The 25,724-nt window shown below is 31.5% G+C and overlaps 3 protein-coding genes and 1 pseudogene across 3 annotated transcripts; 1 reads left to right on the plus strand and 3 right to left on the minus strand.

Moving 5' to 3' along the window:
* Positions 1–834: 834 nt before the first annotated feature.
* Positions 835–2,943, minus strand: LOC129296991 (uncharacterized). Its single transcript, XM_054935390.1, has 4 exons — positions 2,798–2,943; positions 2,582–2,734; positions 1,640–1,704; positions 835–1,262 (listed from the first exon to the last, which is right to left on the minus strand). Exons 2-4 carry the CDS (start codon positions 2,724–2,726, stop codon positions 1,194–1,196), a joined length of 279 nt encoding a protein of 92 aa, XP_054791365.1. The 5' UTR covers positions 2,727–2,734; positions 2,798–2,943; the 3' UTR covers positions 835–1,193.
* A 4,688-nt stretch (positions 2,944–7,631) lies between these two features.
* LOC129296981 (chorismate mutase 1, chloroplastic-like) lies at positions 7,632–12,198 on the minus strand. The gene is given in 7 exon segments (XM_054935383.1): positions 7,632–8,377; positions 8,838–8,930; positions 9,939–10,082; positions 10,733–10,819; positions 10,913–11,127; positions 11,130–11,137; positions 11,853–12,198. Coding segments are annotated over 7 exon segments (960 nt in total). The 5' UTR covers positions 12,029–12,198; the 3' UTR covers positions 7,632–8,140.
* A 3,072-nt stretch (positions 12,199–15,270) lies between these two features.
* LOC129296988 (L-arabinokinase-like) lies at positions 15,271–18,515 on the minus strand (annotated as a pseudogene).
* A 5,071-nt stretch (positions 18,516–23,586) lies between these two features.
* LOC129296987 (pentatricopeptide repeat-containing protein At3g29230-like) lies at positions 23,587–25,724 on the plus strand. Its single transcript, XM_054935387.1, has one exon. The coding sequence runs from the start codon at positions 23,625–23,627 to the stop codon at positions 25,428–25,430; it is 1,806 nt and encodes a 601-aa protein (XP_054791362.1). The 5' UTR covers positions 23,587–23,624; the 3' UTR covers positions 25,431–25,724.

Genomic DNA, 25,724 nt, shown 5'->3' on the forward strand with positions numbered 1-25,724 from the left:
GTTTTTGTAAATCCGAATACTCATTACTCTCTCTCCCTCCTACAATATTTAGAAGAAACTGGGTAATGGGTAATCTGAATATTTTAAAACTACTCTAAATTTACTTACCCTTCACAATTGAATTTTATCAATAGTTAAAAATTATTCAGATATATTTTTCTTGAAAATTAAAAATTAAAAAAAATCTCACAATTAAAATACTCTTTATATATGTTATCCATATCAAAAATATGAAATTTGAAATTTTAAAAGTATTATATAACAAAATCTCTTACTAAATTTTGGTTTATTCACTGAATTTAAATCCCATTTTTTTATAGCATTTAATGAATAATCTTCATTAATTGATTAATTAATTTAACTTTAATACACTCTGGTCTGAGGGGAGAAATAGAAAGTAATTTAACTTTAAAACAAGTTTATTGTTTCAGATAATCTTAATTATTGAGTTAGTAGTTTAAAACGACTTATACATAGGATTGGTAGAATGAATGGAGTTAATTGACTATAATCCATTAGAGTTGAAATCAACTTATTGTGGGATAATATTGTTGGTTATTTAGTTTTATTTATCATGAATGATGCTTTGAATCATAACTTACGTTTTTTTTAAAAAAAAATTGATGCATTGAAATTTGAATAAAATAAAATATAAAACAAAAATAATCTTCTTTTAGTAAAAAGCAAAAAAAAATTAACTATAAATAATAATCCATAGATGGAACTCGGAAGATAATGAAATTAATTTTGTCACCATGGGAAAATAATCTGTTTAATATGATTATTATAGATATAATAATTGCATAGGTTATTTCAAAGATGGACTCTGCATAATAAAGAATGACGCTACAAACTTATACCCTGCCTCTCCATTCAGAAAAATAACATCAAGTATAATGGTTGTCAGTTTATGTTCTCAGGGTCGGTGCAACATTAACATACACGCTCATGACCAGATTTAATGTGCTGTCACCGCCACTGTCATACAGGCCAGGGAAGCTTAAGCTGCGAAAGAACTTTGAATCAAGAAACAATTGAGTTGAACCATACAATACGAGATAAATCGTTCTCCTTTTTATGAATAATACTTCCGTAATAACACAAGACTTCATCCTTCAAAAGATTCTGATAATAAGCAAAAAAAAAAAAGAAGTGCCTAGTCCTGTTAACCATGCCCAGCCTCCACTACTTGGTTATTTAGCCGCTTCAGAAGCCTCAGAGGTCTTGACTTCTCTAGGACACTGAGATACATAAGGTTTGAGCTGCAAAAGAGAATAATAATAAAATTCAGCAATGAGCCTAGAATATAATCCATCAAGTCCTAAAAATGCAGAAACTAGATAACTAATTCATATAAAATAGGGAAATTAATTTAGTTAGTTATTTATTATTTTCACTGAAAACTACCCCTACTATTGTGCGTAATCAATAGGGTAGTTTGGGAAAAAAAATGACAAATGTGACACACAAAAGAGATAAGGGTCATGCATTTAACACCAAAACAAACTCCTCAACTAGCTCTTACATTTATGACCAGAGGGAGTACCATTTTAACAATTTAGGGTAAGATCACAGGGATGCAACAAGAACTAGCATGATAAGAAAGAAAGAGAATGCAAATATACAGAAAGATGCAGACCTTGAAATCAGTCAGATCAGGGACTACGTAGTTTGGCAGTTTTTCTTGCAATACAACATATCCACCTGCAACAAAATGCAAATATACATTACATACGAAAAAAATAATACAATATTGCCCTCATGTTTGCACCTTTGTACATAGTATTTTACAATACCTAAAATGTATATCATGGATCTCAAGTAAGAAAATTTTTAGAAGCAGGATTGGATTCCGAGGATACAACTCCAGGAATGTTTGGAGTTATTAAAAGTCATATAACACACACTAGGAATAAACTCCTAAAATAGCTCTCTCCTTGGAGAAAGAATTTCTCCGTTCCCTTGTTTATTAAGTATCTGAATGCACCATGAAACATTTAACGGAGTGCGATGGAAGATGGAGATGACTAAAATAGGAAGGCATGGTTGGGTGATAGATGAGATGAAGCAAGGAAGGATAATAACGAATTTTTAAAACTAATGAAGGAATCATAGAGAGAGGTGTTTACTAGAGATTCAGATTTCAGAACCCAAAATTGCTCTGCAGCCAATAATCCAAAATTGCTCATATGAAGATGGCTCAAAAACGAAGTTAGGTTGTTTGTTCATTATTTCGCTTTCATGGGCTGCAACCTCTGTTTTTATTAGTAATCTATTGACAGAAGTTTGAAAGAACAAAGTAAGAATTGTCGTAGTTGAATCATTCTTGGGTATAATGAAAATACAGCACATGAAAATACAGTACAGTCTGAAAGTGCCTTCCTAGTATTGGTTTGCTGGAAGTTGCTAAACAATAGTTCTCTATCTCCATTCTGTCCTTTAAAATCTAATCCAAAACTGTTCATCCAAAAGAAAAATAAACTCAAATATGATAACAGATTATAGAACCTTTCCAATAATCCATCCTACACAATTTGTGCAACGATAGCCATTGCAATTTATTTTGTGAAGGTCAACAAACCTTTGCGCGTGTGGAAACCAGTAGGCTTGCAATTTTTCCCTTTGTAGTAACCTCGGGGAGCACGTTTTGACGATAGAATGTCAAGGGACGAAGTTCGCTTCCTTCGAAATGCCCTTCCTATCCCAAGAATTAGTCCTAAAGGCATCGTGTCCCCTGTTCAAGATGGGAAATCAGATTCAATGATCACCGGATTTTGGGAGAAGACAAAGTTCATACCTTCTTCAAAACTTGCCGGACAACCACGCAGGGATGACAAATGTAGACGGCGCCCGACGGCGAGCTCGACCAAGAGTGGAATGCCGAACAAAAAATTGAATTTGCTAGTTGCAACCAGTCAAGGGTGTGTTTTGTGGGGTCGTCTTTCTTTTTTTTTTTTTCTTTGGGGATGAGGCAGTCCAAATTTGCATCGTTAGATTAAATTTGTTGGCAAAAATAAATAAATAAATTTAATAATTTTTAAGTTAAATTATACATCACACTCTTAAACTTTAAATCATATATACACAACCTCTTTAACTTTTAAAATTTTATAATAAACTCCATCAACTTTTATATCTCCGTATATAATTATATATGATTAATTTTATATATTAATTATCTATATATAACTTAAAATTTAAATATGTTATTGTATATTAATTAAAGTTTAAAAACTTATATGCGCACAAAATAAAGTTTAAAAAATATATAATTAATTGTTAGAAATTATTTGTATAAATCTAGAAGTTCAAAGAAATTTATTATTAAGTTTTTAAAATAAAAAAAGTCATTTATATATGATTTAAAGTTTAAAAAAGTCATATATAATTGAACATAATTTGCAAGATAGTGTATGGGATTTTTTATTTTCTTTTTTTTGACACCAAATGGGATATGATGGCTAAAAGCAACATACCTACTTGGGAGAATTTTTAAAAGGAAGTTGGATGGTTTGGGGTGACTTTATAAGTCATTCTTAACTATTTTAAATTTATTATTTTTCAGTTCTCAAAATTACCATATCCTTCTTACCTTCTCTTACTCTTTCACTTTATCTCATCTTAAAACTAAAAATTATAATTATATCTAATGCAAATCTATTAATTTTATAATTATTCTAAAAAAATTATTAAACAAAATTTTTATTCTTCTAATAAAACTCTTAAACAATGAAATGTTACGTTCTATTTAATTTTATTAATCATCATTCATTTTTTGTTTCATTGTATCCTCTCAAACATATCTTAAAAATAAAAGTTTAATTTAAATGATTGAAATTTGCAATGAAAAAGAAGGGAAGGAAACTCCGCGGAGAAAAATCCAATGCATATTTTGTGCATGTTAATTCAAGCATATAATGCTTGTTTTACAATTATACACTAATTATAAAAATGAAAAATTAATATAAATTATATATTTCATATTGATATAAATTAAATTAACTGTTTTACTCCATTCATGAAGGTAATCTTTTTGCTTTAACTTTTTCACTTTTTGGAAAAAAAAGTCAATTTTTAAAATTATGAGCTATTGCAAACGCATTAGTAATATATATATATATATATATAAATATAATTTATAATATCTATAAAAATGGTGAAGTAGAGGTCATTACAAACAAAAAAAAAAACAATGATGTGCTTGCAAAGATAATATTGAATACACAAAGCTCAATTGCTCATTTTTTAGATGAGGTTCCAATTTAGTTTTAGGCCATACATTATAACACACCAAATTTTTTTTTTAAATAATTTAACTCAACTATAGTTGGGTTACAGCCACCCAACACATTTTTATATCAATAATTTCAATATAAAATATTTTATAATTAACATTTCAGATAAATTTTTACCTCCCACATGCTATTAGGCTAAATCACATTTGTCTATCCTTATACTCCCAACAAGTAAACTAAATCACATTTGTCCATCCTTATACTCCCAACAAGTAAAGTAAGCAATTTAATAAATTTTCAACACAAACCAGTTATTTGGCCTTATAATCATGCCATTTTAACCAATCCAAAGTAAACCAAATATTAAAATTACAGTCATCCAAATTGTACTAAAAATAGAAATAGTTTGAAAGGCATGATTACATTTATATATTCATATAATTGACAATAAACAAAAAAGCCCTAATATTGGCAATATAACACATTATAAATCATAAATTAAATACCCAAAAGAGACAGTGGATCTATACCACTAAGCCTCTGGGACTCCTCCACGTGTCACTCGTGGCTCTTCTCCTGAAAATTGTTAACCACATAATGAGACTCAAAAGTCCCAGTAACCAAAGCCAATTTATGATAGTGTATACAAACAGTTAATTGTGTGCTTACTAAGTGAGAATTAAAAATAATATAATTCCAACAAATATATGAAATATTACAATACACACAAACAACCATCCTTATATCCCTCCATTAACCTCGAGCCATAGCCCTCACTCGGTGCTAAATTACCCGGCCAAAGGTAGATTAGCCCGAGCCCTTACAAACCACTTATTGAGCTCCAATAGGGGCATACCACGTGGCACATAAATACAACAACAATAGCAAGTCTCCCAACACCTCCCACAATAATCAAACAAATTCATAATAATAATATTGCACAATATACAATATAAAAAAAATTCATAATTTTCTCAATAATCACCCAATTAACATGAAGTAACACTAATCATAAATTAAAAGCATAGTTACCTTGTGGCTTTTTCAATAAATTATTTCTTAAAATTTCTCTCTCACCACAATCTTCACCAGTAATACAATCTACAAATAACATATTATTTATAAATATTAGTTTCAATTTTTTGAAACTAATAAAATAATTCTAATAATAGAATTAAAAATATAACATAATTTCTAATCTCAATCTTAATACAAATCTATAGTTAATACTATTAAGTAAAATTTTTAACTCCTCTTTTAATTATCAATAAACATTAATAATCTAAAAATCAACTTTTAAATTAATTTCTATTATCAAAATTTTCTTTTTATTTTATAAATTCATACCTAAAATACTCAAAAATTAAAAATTAAGTCTCTAGTTTAGAATCATAATCCTATAACCATAATGATTCATTTCTCATCCCAAATAATCATCTAAACCTCAATAAATCAACATATATTTTCAGATCTAGTTTAAAATTTGATCCATAAGCCACAGATTCAAAGATCATCAATAAATTTATACTCTAGAACATTTATTATACTACTGACAACCTCAAAAATCATATTTATTCAATATAAATTCATCCCTCTTCCAGATCTTAAATTTTCTACCACTACAAACTCAGAAACTAAATAAGAAGGATGACTAAGAAAATTTTTTAGAACACTTACTTAGTCTTGAAAAGCTTAAAATCACACCCTAAATATCCTATTAAAAACTCTTACCTTAAAAATTTAGATATTTCGCACCGGTGACTCGCGTTCTCTCCGCCTCAGCTCGCGCGCAGGAATGAATGAGGAAATGAAGGAAGGTGAGTTTTTATAAAAATTCAGTGGGTCCCACACATTTTTTTTATTATTTCTTCTTCTCTCTCCCCCTTTTTTTTATTATTATTTTATATTTACTATTCATGCGGCGCCGAAAGCAAATTCGTTTTCTTCTTCTTCTTCTCCTTTTTTTTTGGCATACCTTTTCCCCTTTTTTTTATTATAATAATAATTTAATAATTTTTTAATTAATTTTTTAATAAATTTTTTTTAAATTTAGAATTATATCCTAAATTAGATTTAATAATCATTTTCTACTAATTTTCTTACCTCTAAATATTATTTTTTTTTAAAATTTCTATTAACCTAAATTAACTATTAAAATTTAAATTGGGATGTTACATACATTGCGAGAATGGATCTCACTCTGGCTAATTTTCAGCATTTCAATGTTAATTGTAATTGATGAATATCTCTTTTATTTTTAGCTGACTTTAACCTTGTACTTTAATCTTTTTTTCAGGAGTATAATCCTTTGTTTTCTTTAAAAAAAAGGATTAAGGTCCAATTTTATTTCTATATTTATTTTTTAGGAGTGTCGAGCACCTTATACTTTTAAATGTAGCAATTTTACCTTTGAACTATTATTTTGAGAAGCAAAAACCTTATTAATAAATCATTAACTTTGCCATTATATGCTGATGTAGCATGTGTATGAGCACACATAGTGACAAATAAGACTTTTACCATATCCTTTGGCATTAATTTACTCTTAAACTCTTTTTCCTAAAGCATTTAGTATCCTAAAGTCTTTTTTTAAGAGTATTAAGTACCTTAAAGTCTTATTAAAATAAAATTTAACATATATTGCCAAAATATTAAATATTTTCATGTGTAATAATTTAAATATTATTATTTATAAATATTCATTCAAAATTTATAAATTATATTTTAAATATTAACAACTCAAACTAATATTTTATAGATGACTTCTTATTTTTTATATATCAATTTTTAATCTTCTTTTTAAAACAGTGCCCAAATCATTATGTTTTTTTGTGGTTGTCAAAACTTATTTATATTTTTAATATTGGTTAAGTTCCTTAATTTTTTTTGATCAATTAATGATCTTCCTCCAAAATATTGCACTATCAAATTTAATACTCTCTATATGTGACAGTAAAATCAAAAATAGGACAATAAGGACCAACAAAATGGTAACAAAATGTTAATTTGAAAAATACCACTTATTCCATTAATGTGTTATAAAAAAAATTATTTAACAAGAAAAAAATGGAGATGAATAGAAAAAATCCCTTCGTTAATTTGAAAGTTTACTCCCTTCATTTTTAATACAAAATTGAAAAATATTAAAAATATTAAAATATTAAATTGGGTGGTGTAATAGTTAAATAATAATATTTAAATTATTAAATATTAAAATATTTAATATTTTAAAAATATTTATTAAATTTTATTTTAACAAGAGTTTGGGGTTTCCAACGCTCTTAAAAAAAAATTTTAGAGTACCCAACGCTCCTGAAAAAAATGTTCAAAGGCAAATTAACATTAAAGAACATGGTTACCTGTGCGTGGGTTTCATATACATGCCACACTAGCATATAACAACAAAGTAAATGATTCATCAATAGAGGAGGTTTTTTGTTCCTCAAAACAATAATTCAAGGGTAAAATTACCCCACTTAAAAGTATAAAATATCCAACACTCATAAAAAATAAGTACAAAGATAAGATCAAACATTACAAAAAAAAAAAAAAAAAATTGAGTGGATCTCATGCTCAACCATCTTTATAACTTTTTCAAAGCTAGCATCCAAAATGCTAGCTTTCGAACCTGTGTTCTAGAGTTTGAGACAGAGCAGCAAACTACAAAGGCACAAAGTAGCTGCCTTTTCAAAGCTACCTCAGTATTACCAATATATATATATATATATATATAAAATATGTATATGGATACTTTTACATGCTCAAAATATTTTTACTAGTTGAATGATTGGTCCAGCTCTAACAATATTGACTTGAGTTCCTGCCGACCACTAAAACCAGCATTTACACCAACATTACAAAGAGGAACAGCAAATATGCTCTGCATCCCATCACAGAAATATTGTTCAGTCCAATCTTCTCAACAAGTAGGCAACCTGAACTTCCTTTGTCAGAGGCATGATCCAATCACCGTAAAGATCAGCAACCAAGCTTGGTTTGATCTTATAGACTGGTTCGGCTCCATGGTCCTTACAGTTTATAACTACCTCCATCCCATAATGCTTGGCCTTCATTTCCACTCTACTTTTTATTGCCTCTTCAACTTGAGGATATGTCAACATATCCATCAACTTATCTTTGTCCTGCAGAGTCAAAGTTGATTACATTAAAAACCCAGCTTGCAAAAAGCCACAGGCATGCAAATCAAGCCCCAAAGAAAAATCCAATCAAGCCCCAAAGAAAAATCCAGAGCAATCCACCACGTTGATGTTTAAATTGTTGAACCCACCTAAAATTAGTCCCCAGAAGTTAGTACATAAGTTACTCTTCTGGCACTACAATTTAATCAGCCTAGCAACATAACTACCAACAGCAATAAGTTCACGCTCTGATACTACTCAATCGTGCAAGTTTTAGACAGAAGCATCACTTTTCTTCACATGATTTCACAAGTTATGGTATGAGAACGATGTTAATGAGCAGTACTTTAACGAACATGATTAGAGTTTCAAGCAGAAATACCACCAACAACAGAATTATACTAACTCAATATGAACAACAACGAATGCATACAACTTTGATCACTCTCACGATTATTCATACCTGTGCTATAATGGCCTCCCTATATTCATCTGGAGAAGCTTGAAACTTAGCCTCTGCCACAAATTTTCCGTAATGGACTCTCTTTGAGAGAGCCTGCAGTCAACAAAGAACAAAAATTCCAGAAACCTTAGAACCAGAGTTTGCCAAGCTATTGAACTGACCACTATTTGCTAATGTAGCCTCAAAACTTGCAACAGTTTGTATATGTTATTGGCATTGCTCAACAGATTTATAACTGGAAATAACTATCTTGAATATCGTATGCTTGTATTATTAATACCCTGCAAGAATAGGGAGCCGTTGCTTTTAATTAAATGGTTAAACACGCGCGTGCGCGCATTTCAATTTAAGATAATATATTTTTCAAAAAAGTGATTTTCATACGTACATATATCCACTCATATTATATAGAGAACAGTTATCATAATCATAATCAACTTAAAATTCTCTCCATATGTTGTTTAATTAATTATAGCACTTACTTTAGGTTTAGTTATAACATAAAATTGTAATTTGCTTTAGTTTGAAATTAATTAATATAATTAACATGAAATATTATATAAAATTTTTTATCATAAAAAGAAAAAATATCCAATTAGTTCAAGTACCTAATCTAGTGGTTCAACCATCGGGTTCACATGCTTATTTACGTTCAGTGTTACAAATAGACTGATTATTAGCACCAGATTAGATTTGCAGCTGGTTTATCAATTGAACTATATAGGGTGATCAGAGTCTTAAATTTGCCATGGTCTTCGCATGGTAGAGATTTTCAAATTAAGCTTTAAGTATAATTGATAAATCATGACTTCAGCATCAAAATCTTGTTCAAATGAGGAAGCAGCCTATACTTATTCCTCTTTAGAGGTAAGTTTATCATGTTACTGATTTAGGCTTTTAGCATCAGGCAACAATCGGTCATTGTATTGTATATGTATAAAATCAATCATCAATGAGGGGAAAGGACCTAGAAATGAGGAACACCTATTAGAGTTGGATAAATAATACTACATGAATAAACGTTGGAAATATAAATGATATATAACGTCTACAGTATTTCAACAGAACTGGAAAAGAAAATGTACTGATAAAAAGGCATACCTGCAAGCACATCGTATCACAAACAGCAGTAGATCCACAATTACCATCATCTCCTTCTGTGACTAGCCGTGGAATGAGATCTCTAAAGTATACTTCCCACACTCTATCATTTATGTTAATTGTATCAGCAATAGGATGCAATACCTATTTACATATTAATCAAAGAAAGATTTCATAACAGTTAGCATATAAAAGATTTAGCAAAAGCCCTATTATAAAGTGACATAATACTCATAATCTTTGCAGTAGACATTTGCTAATTTAATTAAATATGTAAAATAATATTATAAATATTTACTATGGGCGCCATAGCAAAACCTGGCAGAAATGGATTTTCCAAAGTTAAGCAGTAATAGTGGAAACGTTATTATGTAAATTGGTTTTTCTCACTTTTATGTGTTTTGGGTTGCAAACTGCAAAGGTCAAATAATATTAACCACAACTCCCATGTTGCAAACTCAGGAATACTACAAAAGAGAGAGCTTATTGGGCTTTTAGGCCCTGTTATTGCCTAAAAGAAAAATAATAATTCTGTCCAAGGAAGAAAATGGTTCAATGGTAAACCAAAATCTTTGTAATTATTGTGAGTGCATACTTGATGTAGGACCAGATAACAAAGAAGGGATAGAGGGAAAGGCAGGGGGGAGATAGAAAGAAAGAATTGTGGCATAGAAGTTGACAAAATAGACATGTCCATGATACAAGCGTATATGAAAACTTAAATGTAATACCCTAATTCTAACTGAATAAATTGATATATGTTTTCCAATCAATATAAGGATATTCATCAACACCTTAGGGTAATCCAAAGGTGGTAACATCGGTTCAGGTAAGCCATCAGGGAAGAATGGATGCTCATCAGGGCTCTTGTATCTACCCACCTTCAGTAAAAATGGAAACCCAGTCAGGAAAAATAAAAAGCACGTACATAATTTTCAAATTAGTCATCAATTTTCAAGCTTTAGATTTCATACCTGAGAATGAAGCTTCTCAGTTTCCTTCAATATGTATTCCACCAAAGATCCATGGAATCCATCCACGGAGAAGGCATTAGGGTCATATGTATCGGCATTATAGCAATATTGCGCTCGCTCCAAAAGGCTAAATATTATGCTATCTTCTTGACGGATTAAAGAACGCCGTATACCATCAAGAGTCAAGTTTTCACTTCCATCAATCCTTTTTTTGTTGGCACAGATCTACATAAAGCAATAAGCTAATTTTAAACTTAAACTGACTAATAGTAAAAAATGGTTAAAAAAATGATTAACGTTTACAAGTTTTCTGTGCGCTTCTTTAAGATTTAAGAATCAACAAGCCGAGCATAAACATGCTAATAATTGTTATCGGAGCCAGAGATATGAAATCTGAATATTTGCAAAACCTTGATTAACAAGAATTGGACAATATAAGTAAACTGAATAAAAGAACAAAACAGAAGAATGTTCCTCTTACAAAATTTATCATGTGGCAACCACCACACGGGAAAAGCAAACTCAGTAATGGCATAACTAAAATAGGGGCAGTTTCCACACTTGGCTAACGCCATAATTCTTTCTGATTGAGCAAATAAATCAAGCTAAACACCAGAATCACTTTCTTCCCCTTCGCCAATCTCTTTCAAAGGGAAGAACAAAGCAAAACAACATTCATGCTACCTGGCACAATTGCAAAAGATAGAAAATCTGCTAATGCTAAATTATAAGAGTCTAAACATGCCCTATGAGTCAGATTACAATAAATACACCAAATTATACGAAAATCAGAAACATGACATCGTACAAGCAGGTGGACAAACGCAGAAATGGGATGGAAAAGGAAAAATAACAAAGCAAGAGGGATTTAAACCCCAAGATCGGATGCAGCACAATCTTGCAAGAAAACTTGCAAGTACCCAAGAAGCAGTGTGCTTACCCAACTGAAGGCGCAAATGCCTGAAGAAAGAGATTGCGTTTTCCACTAAGACTGGAAGCGGGGTTGACGAGGAAGGATGTCCTCTGCCTTGAAAAGCCAAGATCATAATTGGGTTTAGAAGAATTAGAGAAGAGAGAAGGAGCAGAAGTGGTATATCTCAAGAGAGTGGCTTCCATTTGAAAGATAGAGGAGGAAGATGAATGAGTTGCAACAAGAGAATACTTGAGAAGAAGAAGAATCGAATCAATCAAATCAATACGAATGCTTAACCTGAAGGATTTAAAGAGGATGAGGTCGTGGAATTTGGCGCTTCAGTGGGAGGGGTAGGTGGGTGAGGAGAGAGCCATCAGCTGGTTAGGTTAAGTGATCGAAGCGGTTAGCCGGTTTGGTGGGGGGTCCATTGCCGTTGCCCCATTGGTAGAATTTCTTGGGTGCAAAGTTTTAAAAGAGGACTACCCCTTGAATTAGACTAGTCACTAATTTATAATTTATTAATTCAACTGTAGTTAAATTATAGTTGAACTACTTGATATTAATTAATATATTTTTAATTTATATATTATAAATAAATAAAAAATATATGTAAATGTTTATATTTTTCAAAAAAATTAATAAATATTTAATAAAATGATATATTATTGATGAATACATGATTAATATTAATTATTCTTAACTGTTATTTATTTTAATTAATTTTTAAATTAAAATTTTTTAATTTTAAAATAATTTAGATTTATTTTTAAGGAAATTAGTCTGATTTTCAACCAATTTTTTCTGTTTTTGATCAATTTTTTTAATCATTGATTAGTTCTATTGTGACCAATTTTAAAAGGTCAACCAAATAAAATCAAGAGTCGGTGTTCCGTATGATTTTTAAAACACTGTTGGTGTGAACCCAATTAATTATTAATCATATTCCTTTCATTTTAAATTATAAAATAGCGTTGGAAGATTTTTTTTATTTTAAAATATAAAATAATTTTTTAAAAAAATATTTTGTTAATGATATTTTATAATATTATCTTTTAAATAGATAAAAAATTAAAATAATTTTGTAACATAATAATTAAATGTATGGAAATGTTTTTAAAAGCTTATAGTTTTTATTTTGAAAAAGTAAGTTTATATAGTATTATTATTTTGTTTTATTCATGTATATAATCTTATCTTCAATTATTTTATCATTTAAAAGAGAGGAGGTATTATTTTAAATTTTTATTAAAAAATTATAAATTGACCTAAATATGACCATAACTTCTTTTTTTGCGAACATCTAAATTCTACTATAACAAGTGTGAAATTAGTTCAAAGGAATCAACTTGGATAGGAAAATGGTTTGACGTGACAGCCACTTCTCTATTTCATGCCTTTTTTATTTTTTGGGTAAACTTTATCCATTTTGTGATTTCATAAAATAAAAATAAATTAATTAAAATTATTAAATGTTGTATACATGAAAAAGTTAATATATGATTTTTAAAAATGATATAAAATTATAATTTGTAATGAAATGTATATATACAATTTAATTTGGAATATTAAATTAAGTTGGAAAAACTAGTAAATCTTTCTGCTTGCCATAATACTTTCAAGTAGTTTTTCCATTTATGGAATTGGTGATCCATTTTCCATATATTATTTTTTAATGGTGTTCTCTTTTGTTTTTTTGTCAATTTTAATGGTGTTCAATAAATTGGAAAAAACTTGCAATTTTTTCAACTTCCCTCCAAACGAAAGTCTTTGAGTGGTATTCTTACTTTGTTGGCCAAAAAAGTACTGTTTCTCAATTTTGCAATTGGTCTCCAATATTTTTGAATGGCCTGTGATGGAGTGAAGGAACTTGCAAAATTTTCAACATCTTTTGACTTGAGTAAATTTTTATAATTTGGCCAAAAAAGTAAGAAATTTTTTCTAATTTTCAACAGGCTACTGCAAGAAAATCTTCAAATACTCTTCCTATTTTTACAATTACGTTTAAACATATAAATGTATTAATTTAAATTATGCTTGAATTTATTTACAAGGTTAAAATATATTTTTAGTTTTCTGACTTTACATAAAATTTTAATTTAATTCTTTAATTTTATAAAGTAATTTTTTAATCATTTAATCTTATCATTATTAATTTCAAATCATTATTTTTTATATTAATCATTTTTATTTTAAAAAAATTAAACTTAATATGCTAATATTTGAAAATATTTTGTCAATATTTAAAAATTTAATGTAAAAATTTATTGAAATAAAACTAATAATATTAAAGTTAAAAGATTTAAAAGATATTTTATAAAATTAAAAGATAAAAATGAAACGTTGTACAAAATTAAAGAACTAACATAAAAAATTGTGTAAAGTTGTGCAATTAGATTATAATTAACTCCCTCTCTTATGATTCTAATTTTTGTGTTACCTCATAAGAATAATATAGCTTTTTGTTTCTAAATTGTCTCTCAATTATTAACTTATAAATTCTTGACCTTTAACTTAATGTAACTTAATTTTCATAGTTTATTTAATTACAAAATTATAAAGACTGAATTATATTGGATTAAATTGTTCAAATTAAAATTCAAAAATTGAATCCATAATTGAGAAGAAGTCCAAAAACGAAAATTTATATTTTTCCTATATTTTATAACTAAAATTATGAATAATTTAAGAATAAATAGTTAACCCAAAGCTCTATGGTACATATATACATGTCACTGTAAATAATATTTTTGGAAAAAAATAAAATATTGCATTTAAGAGTGTTCAGTTTGTATTCATCCCGATTGGCACCATCTCATCTCGGTCCAAAAGTAATAGGGACAAGACTTTGTGAGAGGAGTTTGGAACGGGATGAGGTATAGGATTACCATCGAGGCATCCCATGCCATCCCGAATATTATATATATATATATATATTATTTTTTTTAAAAAAAATGTATTAAATATATTAATTATATTAATATAATTTATATTTATATTAATTATATCAATTATAATTTCAATATTTGCAATTCTTATTTAAAATTAAAGTTTTTTATATTGATACTTTTAATGACATAGAGTAAATAGGGCGATATCTTTCTTTATAATATATTAATTATATTAATATAATTTATTCTTATATTTATCTATTTAATAACTTTAATATATATCATATTTCTTGCTATGTTTTCGAAAGAGTAATTAACTTAATATATCTCAACTAAAGTAGAAAAATAATAATTTGATATTGTATTTGACTTACTTGTTATGACTACTCTTATAACATAGAAATCAACTATTATAATGTGTAGTTATAATTAATATAATTTAATAATTAACTTTAAATTATTGTGAGTTATGTACTTGTATTGTTTTGACTTTAAACTTAATAAATTATAGGATTTAAAATTTTAATAAATGTTATTATTTAAATCTTTTCTTAATATTATCTGATTTATCGAGATAAATATAAAATAAAAATTCAGTTCCAGTTTTTTTTTTTTTGAAACGAAATACTAGACAAAAATATCTTGATCTTCTCTCACCCCATGATCACCCTAGTTGCATTGATGAATATTTTTACATTCTTTTTACATCATCAGCAAAGAAATTTTTATTTTACGCATTATACATATCTTTTTAGTTAAATATATGCAGATCTCGACGCTTACAGTTCCATTGATTCATCATTCATGACAAGGATGATTCCCCCCCCCCCCCCCCCCCGGGGCGAACTTTGATCGGCAATGAGTCGAAGGAGCACGAGGACGACGTATCTTCAAGAACCCAGACTTACAGGCACCTGGCGATGAACCCTCAAAAATATAGGGCAAGTAGCTAGTAGCTTTCTTGGATCTCTTCTGAATCTCAAAAATTTGCTCATTGCTCTTCAAACAATTCCTTCCAATTACACAAACTGTTCCACCAGATCCTCCACCAGTGATCTTAGCTCCACATAATGTGCCGCCTTCAACTGTAGATGTCGCACTATGCTGCAAGTCTTGAACCAACTTTACAAGCCTATCTGTTCCATCAGATCCCAGTCCGCAAGCACTGTAGCTGTAATGGCACTGATATAACAATTCTCCGAGGGCTTTGAGTTGATCATCGCTCGACGTTGCTGAGTTCAACAGTGCTTTAAATGTCTTCACTCGGAAGTTTTCATAAATGGGGTGTATTGTAGGAGCTCTCACTGCATAAGTACGCTTTTCATCAAAACTGGTGACAGGATCATCATGATCAGCAAATTTCTCCAAAAATGTCCCGCCAACTATGTGCTCTGGAATGTTCTTAGCATAAAGAGCCTCATATCTGTGAGGTGACAAATTGCGTAAGTAATCTAAAGATGCTTCTTTGCTCATGAGTTCTGTATCATCATGGTTCAACCCATTTGGAAGTGTCTCAGCCAATATCTCAGAAGCTCTGGATTTTATCATTTTCCGACCCATGAAGGTACCAATTCTGACTGATCCATAGTCTGCGCCTCCAACACTGTTTTATTCCAGAATCGATTCCCCAAAATCGAGTGTGATTGGGAATTTCTACTAGGCCAACGATTTCTGCAGGCTGGCAATTCATTGCGAGAAGCTTGTTGGCTTCACCACATGCTGAAGCCATTTGATCCATGACACCACATAAGGCTCCCACGATGTGATTTTCCACCTTTTGGCATAGCAGGGCTAGATCTCTTGGGCTAATATTCAATCCATGAGAAACTGCTATAGCATGCATGCTAGCAACCTCCACAGATGCAGAAGATGAAACACCTTTTCCTTCTGGGACAGCAAAGCGTATGCCCATTTCATTCATCGAGACCACAATTGCTCCGGCAATATATGCTGCCCGCTTCTGGGAAGGATCTTGAGCAAAGAATTTCCTTGCTTTTTCGTACGAGATTGGCTTCTCTCCATCAATAAAATCAGACAAATCCATGTCAAAGGTTGGGCCTCGGTTGCTTAATTCTGAGCCAAATGATACAATTTGCAAAACAGCAGTTGGTTTATCCCCCCTGGCATTCTGTCGTGCTTGAGCATGCTTCCACAACCTATGCTTACTTGGATGGAATCTTTGCAGAGCAGCATGGCAGGCTTCTCTTATTGGCATTTGCAAGACAAGGCTTCCGGAGTAGTCAGCAATCCCACCCATTACATCTAACCTTCCCGGAGCCCTCGTCACAAAAATTTCTTCATCCAAGTTGAAGAGGCCAGCAGCGGCCTTCAGCTCACGTGTTGCGTGTTTCTCATTCAGTTCAGATAAGGTCTTTAAGAAAGCCTCAGTATCTGGAAGATCTTGAGCATCTCCATGAAGAATCTCAAAATGCTCATTGTGCAAGCTGGATATGGAGCCTCCATCATCCACTAATGAAGGGGATGGTGAGTGTCCAATTTGATTCTCGGCATTTGCATACCAATCTGGGATTGCAATATCTCGTCCAGTGGACCTCTGTAGTTGATACCCGAGAACTATGGCATCACGCAATCTTCTTGCACCACTAAGCTTGTCTGATGCATAATTTTTCCCAAAAGCTGTTTCCTGTAGGATATGGGCTGCCACTTCTCCACCATTTATGTCACCTTCATAGCAAGGTTTCAAAGTCATTGCACGTTCAAGATTAAGGCTTCCAATGACCAGTGAGTAAATCCCTCCGAATCATTTCAACGTCACTTTGATGATGCTCAAGCATATTTCTCAGAAAAGGTTCTTCATTAAAATGGTCTCTCCTCACAAAGACAAAAGGACACTTGAATGCCAGAGCTTCACTAGCAGTGCCATATCCAATTTTTCCAAGCATACAATCTGATGCTGCAGTAATATCAGGTGTATATGCATTCTTGGCAAGATTTTTTGAAATTTGACGGAAGGTCCTGGCTGTCAGAAGCACCAAAAACCAGGCACGACCAGCCAGAAGGTAAGAACTCCTCCTTCAACTTCCATCCTGATGGATGGCCACCAAAGTTGAGAACGCCTACCTTCACATCTTCTGCTATACCGAGTTCCTTCCTCACCTCTTTTCGAGATTTGTTCAGCCTCCTCACAACCAGAGGCACATCAATAACATCACGAAAAGCTGGCATTGGGCAATATCCTGGAAGGCGTATCAGGAATTCGCAATGAGAATAGTCCTCCGCTATCTGCCAAACAATTGAACGATGATGATACCCAGCAGCAATGGCATATTCGGCATACATGAAGTCCCAGCTGAAATTGGTCACACAGACAGAACGAATTCCAGCATCTGCTGCTGCACGACACGCGACTGGAACTACATCAGAGCCCACTAAGTCAGCTTTGATGGAGTTTAGCCACCCTGTTTCCTTTTCCAAGATAGTAGCACGGGGCTTGACGGCTGTTTCAGAGTACTCCTCCAACGACGCGAGGCGATCAACGGTCAATGCATCTGACTGAACAGCTCCACAATCCAAAAGCACCTTGCGAAGTCAATGCATCTGACTGAACAGCTCCACAATCCAAAAGCACCTTGCGAATGAATAGGCGAGGAGATTGAACATCGGAGGTGAACACAAAGTCAGGAGCAACGGTGACCACGTGGACATCATGACCGGCGAGAATGAGATGCCGCACCACCTCGGCAACACGAGTGGCGTGGCCAAAACCATGGCCGGTAACATAGTAGGCGAAGACCAAGTGCTTCTTGGAAGACGAGACTGCATCAGTTTCTTGTTCGATCATTATTGTCGCTCTCTGAAAGGAACTCGAAGATAGGATAATTTCTTAATTATGATAAAGAACGGGAAATTCAGAAGAAGGGGGGGGTGTTGTGCATGTACATGTACATGGGAGGAGAGGGATGACGACGAAGCAAATCGGTTGCGTGCACAAAAAGATTCTGTTGCAAATATGAACCTCGACGTATTATTGAGCTAAATACGGGTGAATTGTTTCGGATTTTTCTCCTATAATTTAGATTGGATAGATTAGATGAGGTTAGGTTAGATATTCACGACTAAGATTGCCACAGCACGGGTAATTGACAAAATTGTTTTAAATGCAGAAAAGTTTCATAAAATTATAAAATTATTCTAAAAATCTATGTGATCTATGGCAGTTATTAATTATTATTGCATAATTATTAATATTAAGTTGTTAACTGAATAACTTCACTAACAATTATCCAGGATAACTTTAATTACAATTTGATATCTTTAATAGATGATATATGATTTTAGATTAATTTTATTATTTGATAGAATTTTTTGTATCTAAATTTCCTGTATAGCATAGAGTAATTTTATTTTATATTTTTAGGAAAGATAATTCGAAGTACAGGTTGGATATAGTGAGGCCATTACAAAATTCTTCATTCACCACTTGTTTAAGAATGAAAACAGGTTGAGGATTTTCTAGGGAAAATCATGATCTATAATTAATGGAAGAGTTTATAAAATATATTTAAGAGTGGTCTCACTACTACTATAGCCAAAAAAAAAAATATTGAATGATTATTTTAACTTATATTAAACAGAACTGTCTAACATGAGAACATCATATATTGTAAAATTTCTATTATACAATTAAATGATAGAAACCGTCTAATATGAGGTACTAGAATTCATGCTTAGATTAAATGAGGTTAGATTACATTGGAAATAAAAAAAATAAATACTCATAAATTAAATGAATTTTGGAGGGAGACATATTGAATCCAGAATGGGGAGAAAAACCACTAGAATCTTTTCTATGCACGGGGACAGAACAGTGAACGGAGAAGAGGTGTTTAACTCTGAATATTGTCTCTTCAATCAGCCTCCTCTATTTTATATTGTGTGAGTAATTGACTTGAATTAAGAAATCATATCATGAATCATATCTCATTATGAGAAGATGACTGAGATATAATATATCCCATTAATTATAATATCCTAACAATTGAGATATTATAGATTTGGTCAAGAATAAATCACCGATTAATTCTTGATTAGATCAAAACTAATTTAATTTAAAATATTAAGTTAAATAGTAATTGATTTAATATAATATCTGTCTTCAATTAAGGGTCGTTACCGAAATCCAACATCAGATATTCAGGACTATTGTCGCGACAACTATATCCCTCGTGGAAACTCTATTTAGATCAAAACTTGTTTTCATCTGTCTAGTTAAAAGGTTAGTGGAACAGTAAACGATTCAGATGATACATTGACGTACGGGTTGGATATAGTGAAGGCTATTACAAAAGTCTGAATAATTAATGGAGAAGTTTATAAAATATCTAAGAATGGCATACATGATGCATGTTTCGCTGGCGCTGGAGATTATATTATGTTGTTTTGTTCGAGCAAGAACTAATATAGACTTTGGGTGACCACGAGTACGTATTAGGCTATATGATAGTATTTATTCATGGTATTTTGTGCTAGAAGTATGGTGCTAACCATTGTTTATTTTCCTTAATCATGGCTTGTTTGGTAGGGTGGAACTGGAATGAAAGAAGTGGAAAGTAAAAACTCTAAAAATTGTATGTTTGGGATTTTGAAGTGCACTTTTTTGGGGAAGTCAGTTACATCAAAAAATGGTGAAACTCGGTTCCTCCAGCACTTCCTTCCTCATTTTCCATCTTTGCCCCTAACCTTTTTCTTGTGATGTTTGAGTTTGACTGAGACACATGTAGGTGTTCATCGTTTGTCACTGATGGCAACCCCATGGAGGGCATGATGGTGCAGCGGAGCATCAATCGGCAGCGAGATCTCTGGCTTCACAAGCGGCAGCGAAGCATCCTACTAGATGGTCTTTCAATTTGCTCGAGCTTCTTCGATCTTAGCTTCTCCCTTCCTGTAACCGCCAACGACGAGCATCCTTTCTTCGTCCACGTTCGATGCTTCATCTCCTTCCTCTTATTGTTCTAATTATTTCTTCAATTTTAATAGGTCTAGAAAAAGGCAAACTTGTCGAGAGCAGATATGGAAAAAAATGTGTTCGAATATAATGTTGATGGAGTATTGTAATCAGATATGCTTTGTTGATGATTTATTTTATGAAATTTGATATTTGCTGCCGTTTTTTTTTATCCTCCAATGGCGGTTTTCTCATGGCATCGATTCAATTCATGTGCTGATGATTTTCTTTTTGTTATGATCTTATCAAATCAAACCTGTTTTTTTAATGAAATTTGTTCTGATGGTTTTTTTTTTGTTCTCAGATGCAGTGTTTATTTATTTTTTTTCCAATGGCATTGATTTGATTATGTATAGGTGGTTTAGTGGGTTTTTAGGGGTATTTTGGACTTTTTAAAATTTAAATACAATATTAAACAAATTTTTTTATCCCCTTTCCATCTGCGTGATCTCCTCGAAAAGAAAAATTAATAAATATAAGTGTCGTCACCAAAATTTAAAAGAATAATTTTAAAAACCTTTTAAAAAAATAAAATGATTTATAATAACCAGAATAGGGTTCGAGAGTTGGTTGTGCGTGAGGAAAGTATTAGGCACCCCATGATATCCGTTCATAAGAACGGTTATCCTAAATTAATTGTGTAAAATTAATTGATCTTTTAATAATATCTTAGTTACCCTTTATTCCACATGAAAAATAAAGATAAAAAAAAATTATTTATTTACATGAGAGGGCTTGACCTAGGATCAAAGCTTAGGGCTTACATATCTTGTGATTGGGATCAAATTCTACATAGTTTGAAATATTATTATTTAGGTTTTCTTTTATATTTTTTATTAATTTATTTTATGAAGAGAATGTTTTTTTGTGTTATATAATTTTTTTAATAAAAAAATGTCACATGGAAGTATCTTTGGGTAAAAGAAAAATAATAAACTTGTGGCAATTTAATATCACTCACAGTCCACTAATTGACACTCTAAGTGTACATGGTGATTTAATATCACTTGTGACAAACCCTACAAGAAATTTGTAAGTAAAAATTTCATAGAAATAGTTTACTTATTAAATTTTGAAATGAAATTTAATACCTATGATGATTTAATATCATTTATGGTATCTTCTTTTGATATTTTAGGGATTCAAAGCGATTTAATATCACTCATGGCATAACTTAGCATATGCTAAGAGTTTTATTATTTTCATTATTTTTAATAATACACAAGGGAAGGAAAAATTAAACAGTATTGGATTCTGTGGTGATTTAGTATCACTCACAGTCCATCATTTGACACTTTAAGTGTACATAGTGATTTCCTATCACTTATGGCAAACCCTAAAAGAGTTTTCAAAATGAAAAAATAATTTAACTTTGAAAAATGTAAATTTTAATACCTATGATGACTTAGTGTCACTCACGATGATTTAATATCACTCATAAAAAATAAAAAAGATTATACTTTATGAGAGCTTATAGAATTTAATCTATTTTCTTTTTACAGATTAATACCAAAATTTATGAAACCTTTTGTTTTTCCAGAAACTGGTTTGATTATGGAAACACGCTAATTCCATCTATTCACACTAATTATCTTAACTTATATGGCCATAAAATAGATTCGTAGAGAATGATTGTATAGGTACTATTGATCAAGAGAAAGGAGAAACAAACATAAAGGATAAAGAGATGAAAAAAAAGAACAAAAAGAAGACAAAAAAAAATTAATACAAATGGTGCCTGTCAATTTTGCTAGAAACGACAAAGATAAAAGAAAGCGAAGAAGAAAAATTAAAATAAAATGAAAGAAAAGATTAATTTAAATATGTGACATTACAAATACCAACAAAACAAAAAAAAGGCTCCATTCTAACTATTAGATTTAAAAAGTAATTCATAGTCTCATAATTTGCTGGGCATGAGAAATATATAATTGTCCTCACTTTTTTCTGGCACTCTTTTGGCCTCTCCACCAATTTCTTCTTCTCAATTTTTTGGTCCCCTCCTTTCCCTTTTTTTATCTCTTTTATAAGTACTAATTAAGATTTTCTCACTTAATAACAGAATCAAGCAAAATAAAGTAATTTTTTATTTTGACTTTTTCACATAATTTCAGATTTCAAATTTAAATTAAAGGCAATCAATTTGATAACAACAAAAATGAGGGGATTTGAGAGTCAATAAAAAAATATATTTTTTAAATTATGAAGATATTATTTTTTTTTATAAAACCCTATTTTTCTGTTTTTAGCTTACTTAATTTTATTGGGCTTTTATTTCTAGTTTGTATTTGGAAGTCAAAATAAAATATAGTATTCACAATATTAAATATACTTTTATACCCTATTGTCACCTCCATTTTCAATTTCACTTTCACTTTTATTTCTATTTTTATAGATCCATCTATTTTTTTATGACAAATGTGACCTAATTTCTTCTGCTAACTCAAACGAAAGAGTATTTTTTCTCTCTTTCTTTCACTTTTTAATCGGGAGAATGACAGAAAAATATTAAGAGGATCGTTTAATTTAAATTAGGTTTCAAATGTCAAACTCTAAGGATTTACAAGTTTAATTTTTAATTTTATAATTTCATTGTGATTAATTTATAACTTGTATTTTAAATTTTAATGAAAAAATAAATTTATTTACTCTACAATCATGTTAAAATTTAAAAAATAAATTATAAATTTATTATAACAAAATTGCAAAATTAATAGATAAACTTAAAAATTATTAAAATTTAATACTTAAAATTTAATTTAAATTAATTAATCCTCTTAACCTATTTGTCATTCTCCCCTTTTTAATCCCTGAATTAACAATGGAAATGGATTTTCCCTCTCTTGGGCTTACTCGGTTGTCCATTCTAGCTAAAATCTTCAAATGGTTGTAGTTATTGTCGTTTTATTTCCTTTTTGTCAAGCTCAAACCATTATTCCATGAATCATGATGCAAATTTCTCTACCATTGCGAACCCCAACTTGGTTTTCTAGACGAAGGCTGCTCGAGGAGAAGCTTTCTGATATCCATAAATGCACTAACTTGGACCACATAAAGCAAATTCATGCCCAAATTCTCAAAGCTGACCTCCACCAAGACCTCTATGTCGCACCCAAACTCATTGCAGCTCTCTCTCTCAGCCGTCAGATTGTGTCAGCCGTGAATGTCTTCAATCAAGTTCCGGAACCCAATGTTCATATGTATAACTCGTTGATTAGAGCTCACGCTCAAAATTCTCAGCCTTCACATGCCTTCGCAGTTTTCTTTGAAATGCAAAGATTTGAGGTGTGTCCTGATAATTTCACTTACCCATATCTGTTAAAAGCGTGCATTGGCCATTCTTGGTTACCCGTAATTCAAATGATTCATTCACATATAGAGAAAACTGGACTTTATTCAGATATATTTGTGCCCAATGCACTCCTTGACTCCTACTCAAAGTGTGGACCTTCTGGCCTTACTGCTGCGTTGAACTTGTTTATGTCAATGAAGGAAAAAGATATTGTTACTTGGAATTCTATTGTTGGTGGGTTGGCAAAAGCAGGTAAATTAGAAGAAGCTTGCAAATTGTTCGATGAAATGCCTGAGAGAGATACGGTAAGTTGGAATACAATGTTAGATGGACATGCAAAGAAAGGAGACATGGATAAAGCATTCAAACTGTTTGAGAAAATGCCTGAGAGGAATATTATCTCTTGGTCAACAATGGTTTGGGGTTACTGTAAGGCTGGGGATATTGATATGGCCAGGATGTTGTTTGATAAGAGTCCTGCAAAAAACATGATCCTTTGGACTACTATAATATCCGGGTATGCTGAGAAAGGGCTTGTTAGAGAGGCAAGCACCTTGTATGACCGAATGGAGGAAACGAGATTGAAACCTGATGATGGGACTGTGATAAGTATATTGGCAGCATGTGCAGAGTCTGGAATTTTGTGCTTGGGAAAGAAAATTCATGCCTCCATTAACAGGTCTAGATATAGATGCAGCATTAAAGTGTCCAATGCACTGATTGATATGTATGCAAAGTGTGGTTGTCTGGAAGCTGCATTTGATGTGTTTAACGAAATGAGAAAGAAAGATGTCGTGTCTTGGAATGCCATGCTCCAAGGATTAGCTGTGCATGGACATGGCAAGAAAGCACTTAAACTCTTCTCTAGGATGATACGTGAAGGATTTGAGCCTGATAAGTATACATTCATTGGCCTTTTATGTGCTTGCAGCCATTCAGGCCTTGTTGAGAAAGGCAGAAAGCACTTCTATTCAATGGAGAAAGTGTATGGGATTGTTCCTCAAATTGAGCACTATGGTTGCATGATGGACCTTTTAGGCCGTGGAGGGCATCTAAAGGAAGCTTTTGCACTTCTTCACAGTATGCCAATGGAACCAAATGGCAAAATATTGGGAACTCTTTTGGGGGCTTGTCGAATGCATAACGCTGCAGACCTTGCGAGAGCTGTGAGTGATCGTCTGCTCAAATTAGAACCATCTGATGTTGGGAATTACTCCCTTTTGTCAAATATTTATGCTCAAGCGGGAGATTGGAGTAGTGTTGCTGATGTGAGGGTACAAATGAAGAACACTGGAGGCCAAAAGCCATCTGGGGCTAGTTCCATTGAGTTGGAAGAAAAGGTGCATGAATTTACTGTTCTTGATCGATCTCACCCCAAATCAGATGACATATATAAGATGATTGACAGATTGGTACGGGACCTTAAATTGGTTGGATGTGCTCCAGTCGCGGAGGAATAGCCAATGGTGAATGCAAGTTGCTTATATCTAAAGACTAGGGTGACGCTTATGATGTGAGTTACAATATATTTTCAGTTCTATACAATTGGTGGTTTAACATAAAAGATCGTTGTATATATTGTGAAACATCATATTCTGTAAAAGAGCTATGTCAATTCAAACAGCTCCGAGGAAGGGAATAGAACACGTAAAACGCAGCAAAAATTAAGTCAGGCATCAGGATGGTGTGAGGGCAATGTATTGTCAATGAATATCAAGTATTTAAAATATCTATTAACTAGGTCAAAGATTTCA

This window comes from Prosopis cineraria, unplaced genomic scaffold, assembly GCF_029017545.1.
Source record: "Prosopis cineraria cultivar Desert tree isolate PC_DT_omini unplaced genomic scaffold, ASM2901754v1 PC410, whole genome shotgun sequence".
NCBI lineage: Eukaryota > Viridiplantae > Streptophyta > Magnoliopsida > Fabales > Fabaceae > Prosopis > Prosopis cineraria.